Source organism: Aulonocara sp. 'chitande type north' Nkhata Bay, linkage group LG19 (genome assembly GCF_057382095.1).
Source record: "Aulonocara sp. 'chitande type north' Nkhata Bay isolate Kocher_YH1m ecotype deep benthic linkage group LG19, A_spYH_male_GT1.1, whole genome shotgun sequence".
Taxonomy (NCBI): Eukaryota; Metazoa; Chordata; class Actinopteri; order Cichliformes; family Cichlidae; genus Aulonocara; species Aulonocara sp. 'chitande type north' Nkhata Bay.
This window is the reverse complement of record NC_141362.1, coordinates 8,139,363-8,155,054: the sequence shown is the minus strand read 5'-3', so window position 1 is coordinate 8,155,054 and position 15,692 is coordinate 8,139,363. Positions and strand designations below refer to the sequence as shown.

Sequence of the window (15,692 nt, the reverse complement as noted above, 5' to 3'; positions counted from 1 at the left end):
GTACATTCAGAGATGCTCTTCTGCATACACATAATCTTTGGTTGGGGCTGCTTTACTATGCATTACTACATCAGTGTGGTGTGACATGGGGACAGTTGATAGTGGCCCTCAGCTCAGTTGTATTATTGGTTGGGCATTTCTCATATTCCTCTCAATGCACAACAGTTTCTCTATTGGCAGTAACAGCATCATCGGCAAACCGTTTGGCTATTTAGTTTTGGCTCTGTGGGCAGCTGCAAAGTGTTCTAAGATCTTCTGGTTGACGGCAGTTTTGAGTTTGGACTTTATAAAACACAATGGACCAACCATCACCAGCATCAAGCAATTGACACAGTACCCCAAATCATCACAGAGTGTGGAAACTTTACACTGGACTTCAAACAGGTTGCATTTTCAGCCTCTCCACTCTTTCCACAGCCTTGAAATGAATTCCAGTTCTTTTTCTCCTTAGCCCAGGTAAGACACTTCTAGCTTTGCTTCTAGTGGCTAGATGATATAAAACTAAATTAATAAGTTAGAAACCAACTGAACTGCTAACACGGATCTTGGTGGATTGAAAGTGAGCAAAAGTTAAGGCCTTGCGTTCACATTTCCTGATTTTTGCATACTCATCACCTGGAAAGAGGAAAAAGACGATGCAGGAGGAGCTGTAACACAGGACGTATGAATGCACTCTCTTCAGAAGCGTTTTCACCTTCAGTGTATGAACGAAGTCTAGCACACAGATGTTGTTTCAATTATGTAGCATGACCAATCTGTCTGCCCTTCACTGTTTCTGTGTGCATTAATAAAAAGTGTCATGTCTTTTCTAATTGCACTGTGCTGTGAATTGAATTGAAAGTTGCCCAGAAAATATAACACCCTATTAACATTGCTACATCATAAAATGCAGATGTAGTTGGGCTAATAAAATAAAAAACAACGACAATAAGTTATAATGCAGTTGAGCCAAAGATCATATTTACCTGAAATTGCTTTAAAATGAAGCGTTGAAGAGAGGTGCTCTTATTTTGTCAAAGGCCTGCTGACTCCACCCCTCTCTCCTCTGCCTGCATCACTGGTGGGAAGTACAAAGGGGGTTAAGGATAGGAGTCAAGGAGAGGAATCCAGTATGTGCAATCTGAGAAATGTGAAAGGACTAAGATAGCCACCTCTGAATGGGCTGGGTAGACTGGCCTGATGCTCCAAGATGCACTGACTGAGCTCCACGTGTCAGGGACCTGCAAACCAACACAGAAGGCTTTTTTTTTTTATTTCTCTCGTTTGTGTCTCGAGTACTACAACTTTTCAAGTGAACAAAACTCAGAGTTGTGGGATTCCAATCCCTCTGTCGAGTCTTTATTCTACACAAAAGCTGTCCACCAGGTGGCGTTACATAACACTACTTTTTCCATTCTGTTATGATGTGCTATGAATGTATAATGAACTCAGCACTCTAAGCTGGCTAAATATGCCAGATATTACTATTTGTCATGGTCCTGGCAGGGCTGGGTTTATTTCTCTTCTTTTCCCTCTCTTGTATAGTCAGTGTTACAGTTACAGTGGCTGTAAATTCCTCTCTGTGGAAAGACTCGAGTTGATTCCTTGAGGGGAAACAAAAACTCAGATCCCCACCTGCAAGATTCTTAAGTTCAAAACTCCCCCTCAAACACACTGGAGGCTGTTTTGTTTGCTCTCCCCACAACCACCACACATAAATATTCAATGCCATGCACCTTTATCAGGCAGTGTAACTGATTTTAATGTTGTTAGGCCACACTTCCTGAATTAGGGTTGAGATATTTATCTGCACGTCTCAGCAGAAAATCAATCCCAGGTCTGCAACATGCCAGGTTGTAGGGCATTTTATGGGCTGAGGGGCAATGTTATTTTATAAGAATGCAGTGAATATTCTCCAAAAGTTGATTCTGTTCATCTGGATGTAGCGTTATCTGCACGCTACGTCCAGATGAACAGAATCAGCTTTTGGAGATTTACTTACCTGGATGATTGAGAATGCATCAAGATGCAGTGAATATTATTTTAAGTTTTTTTTAGTTCACTCATTAATGGCGAGGCAGTCACATCAGCAGAAAATTGGATTTATTTGTTTGACTGCAGACGGCCTAAACCAGGGGTGTGAAACATAAGGCCCGGGGGCCAGAATTGGCTCAGGAATCTGGCCCATTGGATAGAGTCAAAAACTGTAAAGGAGGGCATAAACTTTGGACTTTTAACTGTATTTTCATACCTTTTACAACTTTTCTCTGATAAAGATCTCACACATGGCAATTCATAATATACCAAAGTAATAAATAAACAACATTCCTGTTTTTTCAATACCTACAATTCTTTTTTCTTTTCTTTTTTCTTATTTACAATGAGTTTACATTAAAAAAATCTTTCTGGGCAATGAGCTACCATGAAGTTTCTGTAATTTTGCAAAAGAGTTGTGTAATTTCTTTCATTTACTTCAGCAGCATTTCTTTGTCATTTCGATAGCACTTAGATTTACAGCTGAAATTGCACTTTTTCTTATATAATCTATGTCAGGGATTAAATGTGTATTTAAACTTCTTTACACTGACAGAAAGGTGAGTTTCACTCGTTCAAACTCAAAGTGGGCTGACTGTACTGTGTGTGGCCCATGATCTAAAATGAGTTTGACATCCCTTACTTAACCTTTATATTCTTATGATCTAAAATTGTATGTAAGAAAAGTACTACAAATAAAATGCTTAGAAGCAGAAAGATGCTTTTATTCCAAAATCCCGTTGATATATTTGAATTGAAATAATGGCTGGTTATATTTTTCTCCTTTTCCATAAAGGTGCTACATGAAAAAAAATGTCCCAGGTTATAAATGGTTAAAATCTAAACTAGTTGAGACTAGAAGTGTTAATGAAAAATGCACCAATTACCACCAGTCGGCACAAATATGTTTAAAAAAAGAACATGCATGCATAAAGTAAAGATAACAGTTATCCTGCTGGTGTCGATGCTTTATTAGTCTTACATAATCTTTTTCAGTGAGTACTGATTAACCTTATCTGATTAACCTTTGCAGTCATTAGTGAAGCCAGAGTGGTCCAGACAGAGTGATACTCTGCTGAAGATCAATATGTCACCGCAAGCAAATGAAAACATCCGTGTTTTCCGGGTGGTCTTCAGTCCAGCAGATGGTGCGTGAATGCAAACAAAAACTGTGTGAAGTATTAAAAAAGCAAAATGGCCAGCTTTAAAATGTGAACTTATGTAAGAGGACTTTCAGTGTTAAAAATATCTTGAAATCTTCTTATTTAATAATATGTATTTCTTTATTTGTGTACTTAACATGATTAATGTGGATGTTTTCATGCAGTAATATAGTAAATGCAAAATTCATACATCCACTCATTTTTTTAATTGCACATAGTGGTGCAGGGGAGGGCCCTATATATGGCCTAAATGCTGCAAAATCTGAAAAGCAGCCTATAGGACATGCTTTTATTTTTTAATTTGTCATGTTAGCTGTAGGTAATATTAATGAATAAATAGATGAATTCCAATATAAATCAAATAATGGCTATGTTAAGTAACAGTAACATTGTGAGGAATGTTGGAGTTATTGCTGACAGGATATGTCCTTTAGGTGTCATTTGTCCCATTATACATTTGTCCCATTATCCTGACAGAGGCAGCTTTCAGGCCCTCTTCTGTTGAACCAGCTTCCAGTTTGGACTTTTTGGACACCCTCTCTACTTTTAAGGTTAGGCTTAAAATTTTGGTTTTTGATAAAGATTATAATTAGTGTTGGATAAGGTGACCCTGAACCATCTCTTGATTATACTGGAATAGGCCTAGGCTGCTGAGGCCTTCCCATATCCCATGGATTGAGTGTTTCTACTTTATTTGTCTTTCTTCCCTCTCCAAGTGTTTATCCAACTCGATTGAATTTGATCATTAGCGATGATTAAACTCGGGCTTTTTCTCCCATGTGTGTGTTTTGTCCTGTCTCACGCTGCTCTTATCTCTTTCCAATCACCCCAACCCCTGAACCTGGTTCTGCTGGAGGTTTTATGCTTTTAAAAATGAGTTTTTCCTTCCCACTGTCGCCAAGAGCTTGCTCATAGGGGGCCATCTGATTATTGGACTTTGTTTCTAATATTGTAAGGTCTTTACCTGACAACGTAAAGCGTCTTGCTGAGAATGTTGTTGTGAACTGGTACTATATAAATACATTTGAACTGACATCAATGGTATCTAAAGTCCTAAATAGTTAACGTTTTGAATTTTTTTAAAACCATTTTTAGCACGAGTTGTTAACGCGCCAGTGTGATGACGTCATTGTCGGGGTCAGGACAGGTTGACCTCAGGTGTGTGTTTTTTCTTTTCTGGGGCATTTTTTGCGGGGTTCTTCCTGCTGAAGGTAAACATATGGACGAAGCAGCGATTTGCGGTAAAAATATGAAAACTGTGTTCGAGCGGCGCGGATTAAAGCGACGAAAATGTCCGGACAGAAGAGAAGATATAACGTACGCTTCCCTGCTGTGAGTAAATGTGGAATAATGTGGAAAATTAAAGCTGCCAAACGAGCTAACGGGTAACTGTAGTCGTGTGACAACTGTTGCATTCAAAGACTGCTGGAAATCATGCTTATTAGCGAGCTAGCCTAGCAAACTAGGAGATATGTTAATAAAAATGCTTTAGCTCTACTAGGCTAAATTACTTACTCGTTAAAAAACAACAACAAAAAACGGTACCATTATATAAGGTGTTTCGATGTTTTTTCAATGAATACGAGTTTGCAGGACGTTGTGCTTTCTGTTCCTTCCATTTTTTATGTTGTGGTTGGGAAACTTGTTTTCCTTTTTAATGAAATGTATGTAGGCCTATTTTGTAGTATAAATAGTTGGTACATACATGTCACACATTGTTTTTCACATATGAACCATTAAAAAACCCCACCTTCAGCTGCTATTAACAGTTATTTCATCAGTTACATGCAGTTTACTCAGTGCTCCTCAATGCACCGTAACTTCCATTTGCTTGAACAGCTGTAAACTCTTTGATATTGTTGCCAGAGGCGCATCAGAAAAATCATGCAGAAGGACGCTGAGGTGGGCCGGATGGCGATGGCAGTTCCTGTAATCATATGTATCCTTTATGAGTTGCCGAAGCAGCATCTTCTTCCAGCTTCTCCTGAGGCACTTGCTGGGAGTTAAAGTCAGTTGCGTTCAAGTGCCAATCGCTTAGCAAAATAAATAAACTGTCCTAATGAATCTTGTTGTTTTAGGTATTGGATATTGGTTAGACTGAATTAAACATTAATTTAGGCTGATTAAAGCGAATACACACAATGGCTCAACAATAAATTGTTCAGTTTATTGCACTAAGATACATCCCTCCAGGTGATAGGAACTGTTTTCTGCTGTGATGGTGTGGATATTTGATGTTAGCTAGTGTTAAATGGTAACTGTATTATGTCAAAGCAAGTATGTAAATACATGCTGAAAGTGTTGTAGAGCTGTGAAATCCCATACTGCATCAATAAGCTCGGGCCTTGGAGATATTCCTGAAGTCTCTGCTGACCAAAACCTGCGTGATTACAGAGTCCAAGCTCAGCGCTGTTGTGTCTGTGGCTCACATGTAAGTAAGACTTTGTTATTTGAGCTCAAGTATATGAGATTATGAATTAATCAAGACTAATCCAACCAAGATGCTAAAATGATGGTATATGTAGACGTAATTAATGAAATCAGCAGTGTTGTGCCCTGTGCGTAAATGCATGCAACACTCTATGCTCACAGAAGAACATTTAGATGAAAGACTTCCAAAAACAGCTGGAAGCAATAAACTAAAGCCAGCTCCTATTGTCAGTGAGTCTGGTTCACATGACCTGTTTCACTTTCTGTCCTCATCTCTGAAAGCAGTGCTTTAGGGTTTCACACTGGAAGAGAAATATTATGAGTGTAAGTGAGGCAGATATTTTCACGAGATCTATGCGCACCTTCGACTGCTGCAGGCGTGCAAACTGTCTTTTGTGAAGATGAAGAAGACATACGTGCAATTATAATCTTGTTCATATCTAACTGAATATGACAGCATTCACTCAGACTTACTACGCACGAGGTTCCTCACAAATTTCAACTAAAAAAATGACTGAACAGGTTACAGTACTGTGCAACAATCTTGATCCACCTCTTACTTCTTTATACTTTGCTAGGAAAATGGAAAATAGATGCAGCGATTTATTGAAACATGCACCGACATACTTATAAAACATAGAGTTTGTACATTTTTAACAACCATGAAAATCGATATTTGGTACGAGGACCTTCATTCTTCAACACAGCCTGAAATCTCCGTCTTGTCATTTCATTAAGTGGGAATAGTTCTCCAGGATTTTTGAAGGACATTCAAAGCTCTTCTTTCGATGTTGGCTGCCTTTTGTTGTGATCTCTGTGATGACAATCCAAGATTGCTTCACTGATTGTCAATATCAGTCATGGATTGGGAGGCCAATCCATGACTGATATTGTCCCACTGTGTGTTTTTTCTGTCCATGTATGCTTTTACTGCATTGGAAGTGTGTATGGTCATGCTGACAAATGAAATTCTGCCAATTAGATACTTTGTTTTTGCATGGTGGATCAAAATCTGATGGTAGCGTCATGTGTTGGTAGCCAGTGATGCTGGGGATCACATGATCCTGCAGCCAGTGATGCTGGCATTGCTTTTCAAACTTGGCAGAACCTCTACCATGTTTTACAGATGGCTGCAAACAGACATGTTGTGCCTTTCTCCTGAACTCTTCCATACTGCTTCACAACAATTTGAACCAAAAATTTCAAATGTTGTGTCATTTTGCCATTGTTGCCTCTGATTTTCAGTCGTGTTTTTGTATATTTTGGCATACCTCAGCCTTTTTCCTCTGTTTCCCTTCCTTACTAATGGCTTCTTGACAGCCACCATTCCACTGAGATCATTTCTGATGAGGCTTGAGCGAAACAGAGATGGATCAATTGAAGGTTCAAATGCAGCTTTTAGGTCCTGTGCCAGGTCTTTAATGACCCCCACCCCCCACCCTATTTGTTAAGGATGAGACCAAAATGGGTCGTCTTACTTTAGTTACGTGGCCTTTTAAGGTTCATAGGTCAATGTTAAGTAGCATAAACAAAAACCATTCCTATAAAAATATTCAGGTACAAGGACTGGACTGAAAGTTAGTGAAAAAGAGGCCAATGTTTGAAGAAAAACTTTGAAAGACCTTCAGAAAGCTTGGGGAGTTATTGTTCTGGACCATTTTATAAGAAATTATAAGAAAAGTCTGTTTTTTTTAATATAAAGAATCAGCGGTGGCTCAAGAATCAAGAATACTGTATGCTGTTGTTTTTAAAACAGTTCCTAGGCTCTTAACATTAGTTATCCCCAATAAAATAAATTGAATATTTAACAAAAAAAGCAAATGAAATCAATATACTGTCAGTTTGTTTGCTTTTTTTTCTCTTTAGCATGTCGTTCACATGCATGTATATGAAAAGTTGGCATATAATGTATTACATTTTGTGCTTTTATAGGAAGCAATGCATAGAGTCAGAAAAGCTCTTCCATTTTCTCAAAGACTTGGTAGCACAAACCACGCCTACAAGCCAGAAGGACAACAGAAGCATGAGTATGTGGCCTTTATACAGGTAGAGAGTGTACCTTTAATGTCAATGTAACTAATTCCTTCTTAAAAAGCCTCCAAATGCCCTCAGCATTATTAAATTCTTATGATAATTGACCTTTTCTTTGTTTCAAGGAACAAACAGCATGAAGTTTCTGTTAAAAAACCACCTGAAGTGGAGGAAATGGCTCCGCAAGGTAGCCTCGACTCACTTGACAACGACTCGAGTGCCAGCGTACGTAGTAACTAAAAACAAAATCTTACTCCAACTAACATGCGAACCGAACCAATCAGCTCTCAGAATGTGTGTACTTGTGTTTCTGGCACTCAAGCAGTAGTGGACACTTTTGTGTTGCATGCTAAAAGCTGCAGCAGCGCCCCCTTGAGGCCATAGTGATAATTTTACTCTGAAAAAGTGTAGAGTACTTCTTACCTCAGCAGTGTTTGTCTTGTCTAGAGAACGGTTGTGGTGATCCGTGGGTGAAAGGGTGAAGACGGAGAACAAATTCTTATCAGTTACCTTGGTTACTAAGAGCTTATGAACTTTGCGGACATGTTAATACCCCTTCTTGTTTCAGTTAGTCAATCATTTCCTCCCCTCCTTCCAGGAGTCGGAGCTCTACATCTGCTTATGACTGTGCAACCAGCGGAAGCCGCTGTGAAGTCACAGCAGCGCCTCATTTCATTATGTCTCCTTACATTTGTCTTTTGTCTCTGCTGTCCTGGATTTTGGTCACAAATAAGTGAGGCTAAGTAATCACAATACTTCAGCTGACGTCTACGTACAAGTTGTTTCGTTAGCTCAAGTCCAGCTTTTGGGTAAATAAAGAGTTCCTTTTCTTGGGAGGATAAGGGATCTTTGTTTGGAGCAGATATATTTTAGGATCACTTGAATCTTTTGTGGAAGTTTGCACTGAGTTGTAGATTTTTTTTTTTTTCCTTCTTCTTGCTGATTAGGAAATTGTGTTTGTAGAGCAGTACATGCTTGAATAATGATGCTATTTAGATTACAATATTGAGTTTTGAGATTATTCTGGAACACTTTTAGACAGTGTGCAGCTCTTTTTTTTTTTTTTTTTTAACTGTATTTTGAAGATGTATATTCTTTGATACAAATTAGATGCTTTCAGTGTATTACTTTATTTTTTGCTTGTTTTTGTTTTCCGGTAGGATGTGCAGCAATCTTTAAAACCAAACTAAGTGCTTATTTTAAGAAATAGTGGCCTTTGTGGTGTCTATTTTTAGAGCACTTGTAAATTAAAAGTTTTAAAGATTTTTGCATATATGAAAATAAATAACTTATGTAAATAAATAATTGGAATCTCCAGATAGTTCGAATGTAAAGAAGTTGAATAAAAACAAGTCGCAAGCATATAGGGATTGGTTTATTCCAGTAAACTAACCTTTTTACACTGTGATGGCGTGAAATGAGGAATAAATAGATGCACTCTGTTCTGAAAGGTTATTTTTACTGGATTTTTTTTTTTTTTAACATTTTGAAACCAAATAAAGCAAAAACATCTCTCTTCAGTTGCTACACAGTGACCTGCATGAGGAGGTGAGACTGTTTCCATGTCCCAGCACTGATGAGGTTCGCTAACGTTCCTCCTGCTGATCCACGCTGACAGACGCTACACTTGTAATGAGCATCCAATCTAGTCTCAGAGGAACAAGCTGGAGTACAGTCCTGCTCCGCTGCAGGTGATCGGACGTCATTCTTCCACATGGGGGGCAGTTTGGAATGAAAACATGCATCTTCACTACAATGACTCAAAATGAGCAATACAAGTAAAAAATAAACATTCATTTTTTAAACATTGTTTTTCAAATAAAAGAAAACATTTCTGTTTATCTCCTGCAATAATTACATATTTATAGACGTAGAGGCCAATTTGAAGTAGTGGTGCGATAGATCCCTTTGTTTTATTCAATCCATTATTTATCCCGAGTCCCAAAGGCACGGTCCATTCATTCTCCTTTGAACAACTGATCCAAATACTGAAGGAGGGGGAACAAAAACAAAGATTGATTTTAAATATGCTCAGAAAAGAAAACATTTACACACAGAGAGGTGATGGATTGGCCTCACTTATGCTGTCTCTTCTGTTAAGTCGTGCTCTGAGTTTACAGTCGGATGTGCCAGAGATCGAAGGACAAAAGATTAAAAATCCAAAACAGGAAAGAAAACCAAAACAAAACAGCACTACAGTACACAGTTTTCAGAAGAGCCGTGCTCCGTAGCCAAATGTCTGTTTAATAGATTCGAAGTAGTATCTCTTCCAGCCCTCTTTCGTCTGCTCCTCCTGGCTGTTTGGGACGCCTCGATACTCCACCTTCAGCTCTGTCTCGCTGCTCCGGTCCAAGAACGTCATTGTGATCGTGGCGTAGTGCTCTGTGGCAAAAAATAAATAAATCCATACTTTTAACTATAAAAGCACGATAGCATAAAAGGAAGAGAGATCCGAGGAGATAATTTTTGACCCTGAAGTGAGCTACAGATGAGGATAAAATTATAGTAGGTGAATGAAAAGCTGACCTTTTTATTGAGCCATAACACAAACCACTGCTGTGCAATTATTATTTCACAGTTTATGTGTTTGAATTCATCTATACTAGTACATTTTTTTTTCAAATTTGAATTTAAATGGTCCAGTTTGTTGTATGATAGTAAGCACTGTTCCCACATACTAAAAAATAGAAACCTACCACAGGGCCAGGTGTTATACCGCCACTTCATAACTATTTTCTCATCTGGAACCTGAAAGCAAGAGGACTTGTGTTAGAATTTACTCAGGTAAAGTGACGTTAATGTGGTGCAGTACAGTCAAGTAAATGATTCATATACACAAATGCTTATTTTTAAATGTCATAGATCAGACTCACCAGCTCTGTGAACTCGCCCAGAATATTTCCATCTAGCAGACGAAACTTTCCGCCCTTCTCTCCATCCACTGTGGCTGAACCACGCGTGAACGCCTGAACCATCTGTTTATTGACAAGAAGCCCCAAAATCAAAAGAAGCAAAGTCCATTTTTACTGAAAGACTTAACAAGACACAACCACAGCCTGGGTTTCCAATCAAACACACAGCTGAGGCTCACCTCTCTGTTCAGAAAGACCCTGTAGAGTTCAGCTGGTGAGGTGAGAAACGTTTCTTTCAGTGTAAATTTACAGGTGGGGATCTTGACGCCGGTGTTGACGGGAGTGGCTGTGCTGGCAGAGGAGGAAATCTGTTCCACACAAGCATAGAAGTCTGGTGAGCACGGATCAGTTTATGTGCCATAACTAAAGCCTGGTTTAGACTTCTGCAGAAACGTCATAATTTTTGACGTAACTAGAAACTGCTTTAAACCTTCCACGTAATCTGACATGAACAACAACTGAATGGTGGGAATTTAACCACAGAAAGCAGGCTTAACACTGCTTCGGGTATCAGAGTAAATAAAATGGGGACAAAGTGAGTGTCAAAGTCCAAAATCTTTACTATGTGATTGATGTGCACCAACCTCAGTTTTATCCAGCTTAGCTTTGGACTGTGATGTGGACTGTGGTTTGGCCACACCATTGGCTGTGGGTAGGATCATCCCCTGTGTGAATTCTGCAATTAAAAAAAGAAAGAAGAATTTGTATAAATATACCGCAATTTTCGGGCTATAAGCCGCTACTTTTTGCACAAGCTTTGAACCCTGCGGCTTTTAGTCAGGTGCGGCTTTTCTATGGATTGTCCATGATTTTTGTCATATCGTAAGACGATTTGTTTTGTTTGTTCCGCTCTTGTACGGCACTACGTTGCCTGGCGGAAGGGCATGTGATCAGACACACAGTATCGGGGTTCAAGAGTGGTATGTTGGTCACATGTCCATCCGCCAGGCAACGTAGTGCCGTACGAAGTAGCGCGAAAAACAAACTTCAAAGTAGCGCTACGCGTTCAGCTGGAGGCGTGGATGATGAGCGGCGATAAACTTGCGAAAAGCAAGTTATGCTCCACCGGTGGATTCTGACAGTGTGGAAAAGTGTGAAAACATCCATGATCACCAACGGATTTCGAAGGGCTGGACTGCTGCATGATGGAGAGGAGGACACCGCCACGGCCCTTCAGAGGGTGTTCGACTCTGACACTGACAACGAGGATTTCTTTGGTTTTGAAAGTGACAACGAAGGAGAGAAGCTGAGAGTGGATGACGTAGCCATCCTGAGCCTGTTCGTATCCGACACTGGAGAAGAGGACTTTGGTGGTTTTAGTGCGCAGGAAGAAGAGAAAGATGGTGGTGAATGACTGACTTTTCTTCTTGTTAAAGCCGTGTTACTGCACCTGAGCCTAAAAGGTAGGCTGAATCTATTTTTCTGGTGTGCTGTAGGTTACTGTTATGTACTACATTTGTTACTCATTTATGAAGCACAGTACATGTTTTGTACTTGTAATTACCGGTACTTGTACATATACCCTAAAAAGTTATGCAAATATGTACCCCTAACTTGTTTTTCAAAATATTAATAAAAGGGGTGTGTCTCCAAACAGCCATCTCTTTCCTGACAATTCCCTTTGTGCATATTCTCTTACATATGATAAGTCAACATTGAAACACCTGCGGCCTTTAGTCAGGTGCGGCTAATGTATGTACAAAACAGGATTTTCCCCTGATTTTAGCTTGTGCGGCTAATATTCAGGTGCGCTTTGTAGTCCGGAAAATACGGTAAGCATTTGACCCTTTTCTTTGACCTAAACTGAATCTGGCAAACTCTTAACGCAAATTCTACCCAAAAAGAGTTTAACGATTTACAATCATGCATAATCTCAATGTGTTCAGCAATTAGGCTCTGGGAGAAATTTGCTGTTCGTTAGCTCACCTGTTTTTAAGAACCCAACGTAGCTCTGCAATGCGTCGCGGAATTTATCCACTCCTTTCGTTTTCATCAGGTTCATCAGCAGCGTGTCGGGTTCATCTTTGTTCAACGATACAGAAATCTGGACACGACACAGGAAAGTAAACTCGGTAAACTCTTCCTCCACCTTCCAGCCAGCCTGAATCAGTGTGCACATGTGCTTTGGTGAAACTTACATCAAGATCCTCCATGTCATTTTCATCAGACAGGTTTGGAACTTCAATTGTTCCTTTATACTCGACTCCTGCTTTTGACTTTCCTGTTCAAACAAAAAAGAATAAACATGTCAGCAAAGATTCAAAGCCTCTTCAAACCTGCCTCCTATTTTAGTAACGATAATAAAAATGCAACATATTAGCTCAGTCACTCTTCTCTATAAGCCACTGAAGCTTTTTCCCCCTATTAGATATAAAAATCTACCTGTTAAAGGCTGAGCTGTAAAACTTCACCATATAAGAGATCGTGCCCTGCATTCAAGATGTTTGCAAACAAGCTGGCACAATGCTGATTAAGTCTCAGTACCTGCTAAATTATAGTCTGGAAGCAATGACGGTAACTGCCACTGTTAGCAGCCAAACGACCAGTTTCAGAGATACAATTAAAACCAAACTACTGCCTTAAATAAAACAAACAATAATGCTAGTTTTCTACTTACCAGTCCAAGTAGCTTTCACGTTCCACTCATAAAAGAAAATAAGTTTCCCTTTGCGGTTATTAATCGAGGCCTCTCCTTCCACCTTGCTGACTTCTGTCACTTCACACGTTCCCTCCTCATTCTCCACGCTCAATCCAAGAAGCAGAGATTTTAACTTATCTGATGACCAGTTTGTTGCATCTCTTTCCGTCCTGCAAAGTCCAGCAGAGACCACAAAGATAAGTGAGCACATCCGAACAGGGAACAAAAAACCCCAACACCTTAACTAAGGATTGTGCACTTTACAAGCCTTCTTCTCAATGTATTTTCAAAGTGTTTGCAGTCATACTCAACTGGGAAATTTGTTTTCTGAATCCCAAACATGAGATGCACTGACATGTCATCAAACATATGTCTGTTTGACACTGGTCGTTTGGCAAATGTGAGGCTAGACTGGCCAAGATTTACCTGCTCAGTCACATCAATTGTAAACTAGCAAGAGGAAGATCATGGTACTTGGATCTGCTCTCTTATTCACAAGGAGTTGCCACAGCGGGAAGCTCCACATGTTTAATTTGGCAGAGGCTTTACACCGGATGCCTTTCCTACTGGAACCTCTCCTCACATGACTGAATCAGATTCACCCTATATGGCCACTCATTATGCACTAGTTAAATGTGTTTAAAACAATATATAGTGGGAAGGGTTCTTTATCTTCATAACACAAAAGGGGGAGATCAAACAAAAAACACCCAACAACAACTGTGTACAGTTGTTGTGTACAGTTGTAAAGTGTACATTACTGGTAACTACTCAGGACGTCACAATTGGATCACCCAGTCAGATGGCCTCTGACATCAGCTTTCTAATCCTCTGCTAGATACAAATGTATTTTAGGAGGTCACCACAGCTGGAAGGTGGGCACAGACCGGCTTAAGTGACAAATCTGAGAACCACATTCTAGTTGACTGGTGACAGCGCCCCTTTAGTATGGCTGCTACAGAGAAAAGCCAGTAATCAAATGCTCCGGGATCATTACAGAAGACGAACAAATGCCATATTTACAAACTATGAATTCATTCGTATTATTTTGCGTAGGGCAGTTATAAAAAAATGCAGTCACGTTGTAATTGGGGCTACCACACGTGTTCTGGTGCAACCGATGAAACATTGGTAACCGTAAACTTACCAAATGCGAGAGACTATAAAGCTTGTTACTACACCAGAATACTGCAGTAGATACAATTAGTCATGCTGCATTTTAACGCTACTGATGTTAAAAGCCGTTACACATGCATTTGAAGCTTCAGCGGCTAGCTACAGGCGAAGCTAACTTAAGAACGCCTGCAATGTTAGCTCGCCTAATTGTTTCAAACTTTTATATACCTCAATACTTGAGGCCGGCTACAGACAAAATAATGACCTAACCTTACTTGATCCAAATCTAAACATTTAAACTACAGTTTGATACTAACAGGAGCTCGGTGTGTCGTGTTAGCATTAGGCTAACAGCTAAAAACCAATGTCCTTTCATTAGATCTTACCAATGCCAATTGTTGACATTAGTCGCATCAGCTCTCTCCTCTACAATCCAACGAGGGTCTCCTTCTCCCCACTTCGCCATTTTGTTGAATAAATAATAAGAAACGTTTAACTGTGTAATGTTAAAAGCAGAAAGCCGGTGTCTGCCGGTGACTATCCACCGATGCGCACGCTGTTTCTAGAAGCCTCTGGCTGCTGCGGGCTCTCAAGCGGTGCTCCTGCGTTTACTCGCCGAGCACAGAAAATGCTGGAAACGGAACGTTGTGGAAGGAGGTAAAAAATGTCCCCCCTTTGCCGGAAGTCTGAAGAATAGTTCCGCGTTAGGAATGCAGACTTCTGGAACTACAAAAATAAAAATAAGTAAGTAAGCAAATAACTAAGTAAATACATACACAGATAGATGAACTTTGAAAAGACTTGTTTTTATTTTCCATTTCAAATGTTTGTTTTTTCCTAAAGAAACGCTTCATTCTGCCAGGCTCACATGAACTACTCATACAAATTACTTTTACAAGCATTTTTTTTAAACCAACCACACAAAATTTGTAAATGTTCCATTGTTTTTGTTTTTAATTTTAAGGATGTACTTCTTTTGTCTGTTCTTGGCTGTTTGCAAGGGGAAGACAAATTAAGGCCTCACCCTCAGGTTTATAAAAATGGAGACTTTTCACAGCTATGGGGCAATTTTTGGACAAAATAACTGATTAATTATGAAAACAACTCTTAGTGAAACTTCTGATGGCATGGCCTAAACATTTTACATATCTTGAAGTAAAAACCTGTGATATTAGACAGTGATTATAAAAATGAGTGGAAGACCGTGAGGGATTAAGTCCATGTCAGCAGATTCTCACCTAGAGTTTGAGTGAGTATAGCATGAGCTTTTATTTAGGTATGTTCCCTTTGCTGTGAGTTAAAAAAAAATGGCTGGTGTCCACTCACCAGACACTTCACCCGTTGACCACTGGTGGTGGTCAGAGGGCCCGGTGGCGCCAGTGTCCGACA

At 39.6% G+C, this 15,692-nt stretch overlaps 2 protein-coding genes and 1 long non-coding RNA gene across 6 annotated transcripts; 1 reads left to right on the top strand and 2 right to left on the bottom strand.

The window, feature by feature from the left end:
• Nucleotides 1-862: 862 nt before the first annotated feature.
• On the bottom strand, nt 863-8,234 carry LOC147306430 (uncharacterized). The gene is made up of 3 exons (XR_015126431.1): nt 8,061-8,234; nt 1,152-1,220; nt 863-1,057 (listed from the first exon to the last, which is right to left on the bottom strand). It is a non-coding gene; the product is annotated as an uncharacterized LOC147306430 (long non-coding RNA).
• On the top strand, nt 4,165-10,060 carry LOC147306429 (dr1-associated corepressor). Of its 4 annotated transcripts, none has more exons than XM_086275227.1 (6): nt 4,165-4,508; nt 5,043-5,115; nt 5,514-5,607; nt 7,539-7,633; nt 7,763-7,862; nt 9,159-10,060. In XM_086275227.1, the coding sequence occupies exons 1-6, from the start codon at nt 4,467-4,469 to the stop codon at nt 9,187-9,189; spliced, it is 435 nt and encodes a 144-aa protein (XP_086131353.1). In that variant the 5' UTR covers nt 4,165-4,466; the 3' UTR covers nt 9,190-10,060. The 4 variants fall into 4 exon arrangements, with proteins under 4 accessions (XP_086131353.1, XP_086131350.1, XP_086131351.1 ...); XM_086275224.1 differs by having other exon boundaries at nt 8,236-10,060; XM_086275225.1 differs by having other exon boundaries at nt 7,539-7,652.
• ahsa1b (AHA1, activator of heat shock protein ATPase homolog 1b) lies at nt 9,000-14,929 on the bottom strand. The gene is made up of 9 exons (XM_086275223.1): nt 14,690-14,929; nt 13,167-13,357; nt 12,688-12,770; nt 12,476-12,593; nt 11,134-11,225; nt 10,729-10,857; nt 10,511-10,612; nt 10,334-10,385; nt 9,000-10,019 (listed from the first exon to the last, which is right to left on the bottom strand). Exons 1-9 carry the CDS (start codon nt 14,767-14,769, stop codon nt 9,847-9,849), a joined length of 1,020 nt encoding a protein of 339 aa, XP_086131349.1. The 5' UTR covers nt 14,770-14,929; the 3' UTR covers nt 9,000-9,846.
• Between the last annotated feature and the right edge of the window lie 763 nt (nt 14,930-15,692).

Bases quoted from the DNA above. Each gene is read 5' to 3' on its own strand.
- ahsa1b (XM_086275223.1), bottom strand. From the start codon at position 14,769: ATGGCGAAGTGGGGAGAAGGAGACCCTCGTTGGATTGTAGAGGAGAGA. The intron at 13,358-14,689 runs GTAAGATCTAAT...TGGACTTTGCAG, and splicing joins AATGTCAACAATTGGCATTG to GACGGAAAGAGATGCAACAA. The intron at 12,771-13,166 runs GTAAGTAGAAAA...TTGTTTGAACAG, and splicing joins CGTGAAAGCTACTTGGACTG to GAAAGTCAAAAGCAGGAGTC.
- LOC147306429 (XM_086275224.1), top strand. From the start codon at position 4,467: ATGTCCGGACAGAAGAGAAGATATAACGTACGCTTCCCTGCT. The intron at 5,608-7,538 runs GTAAGTAAGACT...GTGCTTTTATAG, and splicing joins GTTGTGTCTGTGGCTCACAT to GAAGCAATGCATAGAGTCAG. The intron at 7,863-8,235 runs GTACGTAGTAAC...CCCTCCTTCCAG, and splicing joins ACAACGACTCGAGTGCCAGC to GAGTCGGAGCTCTACATCTG.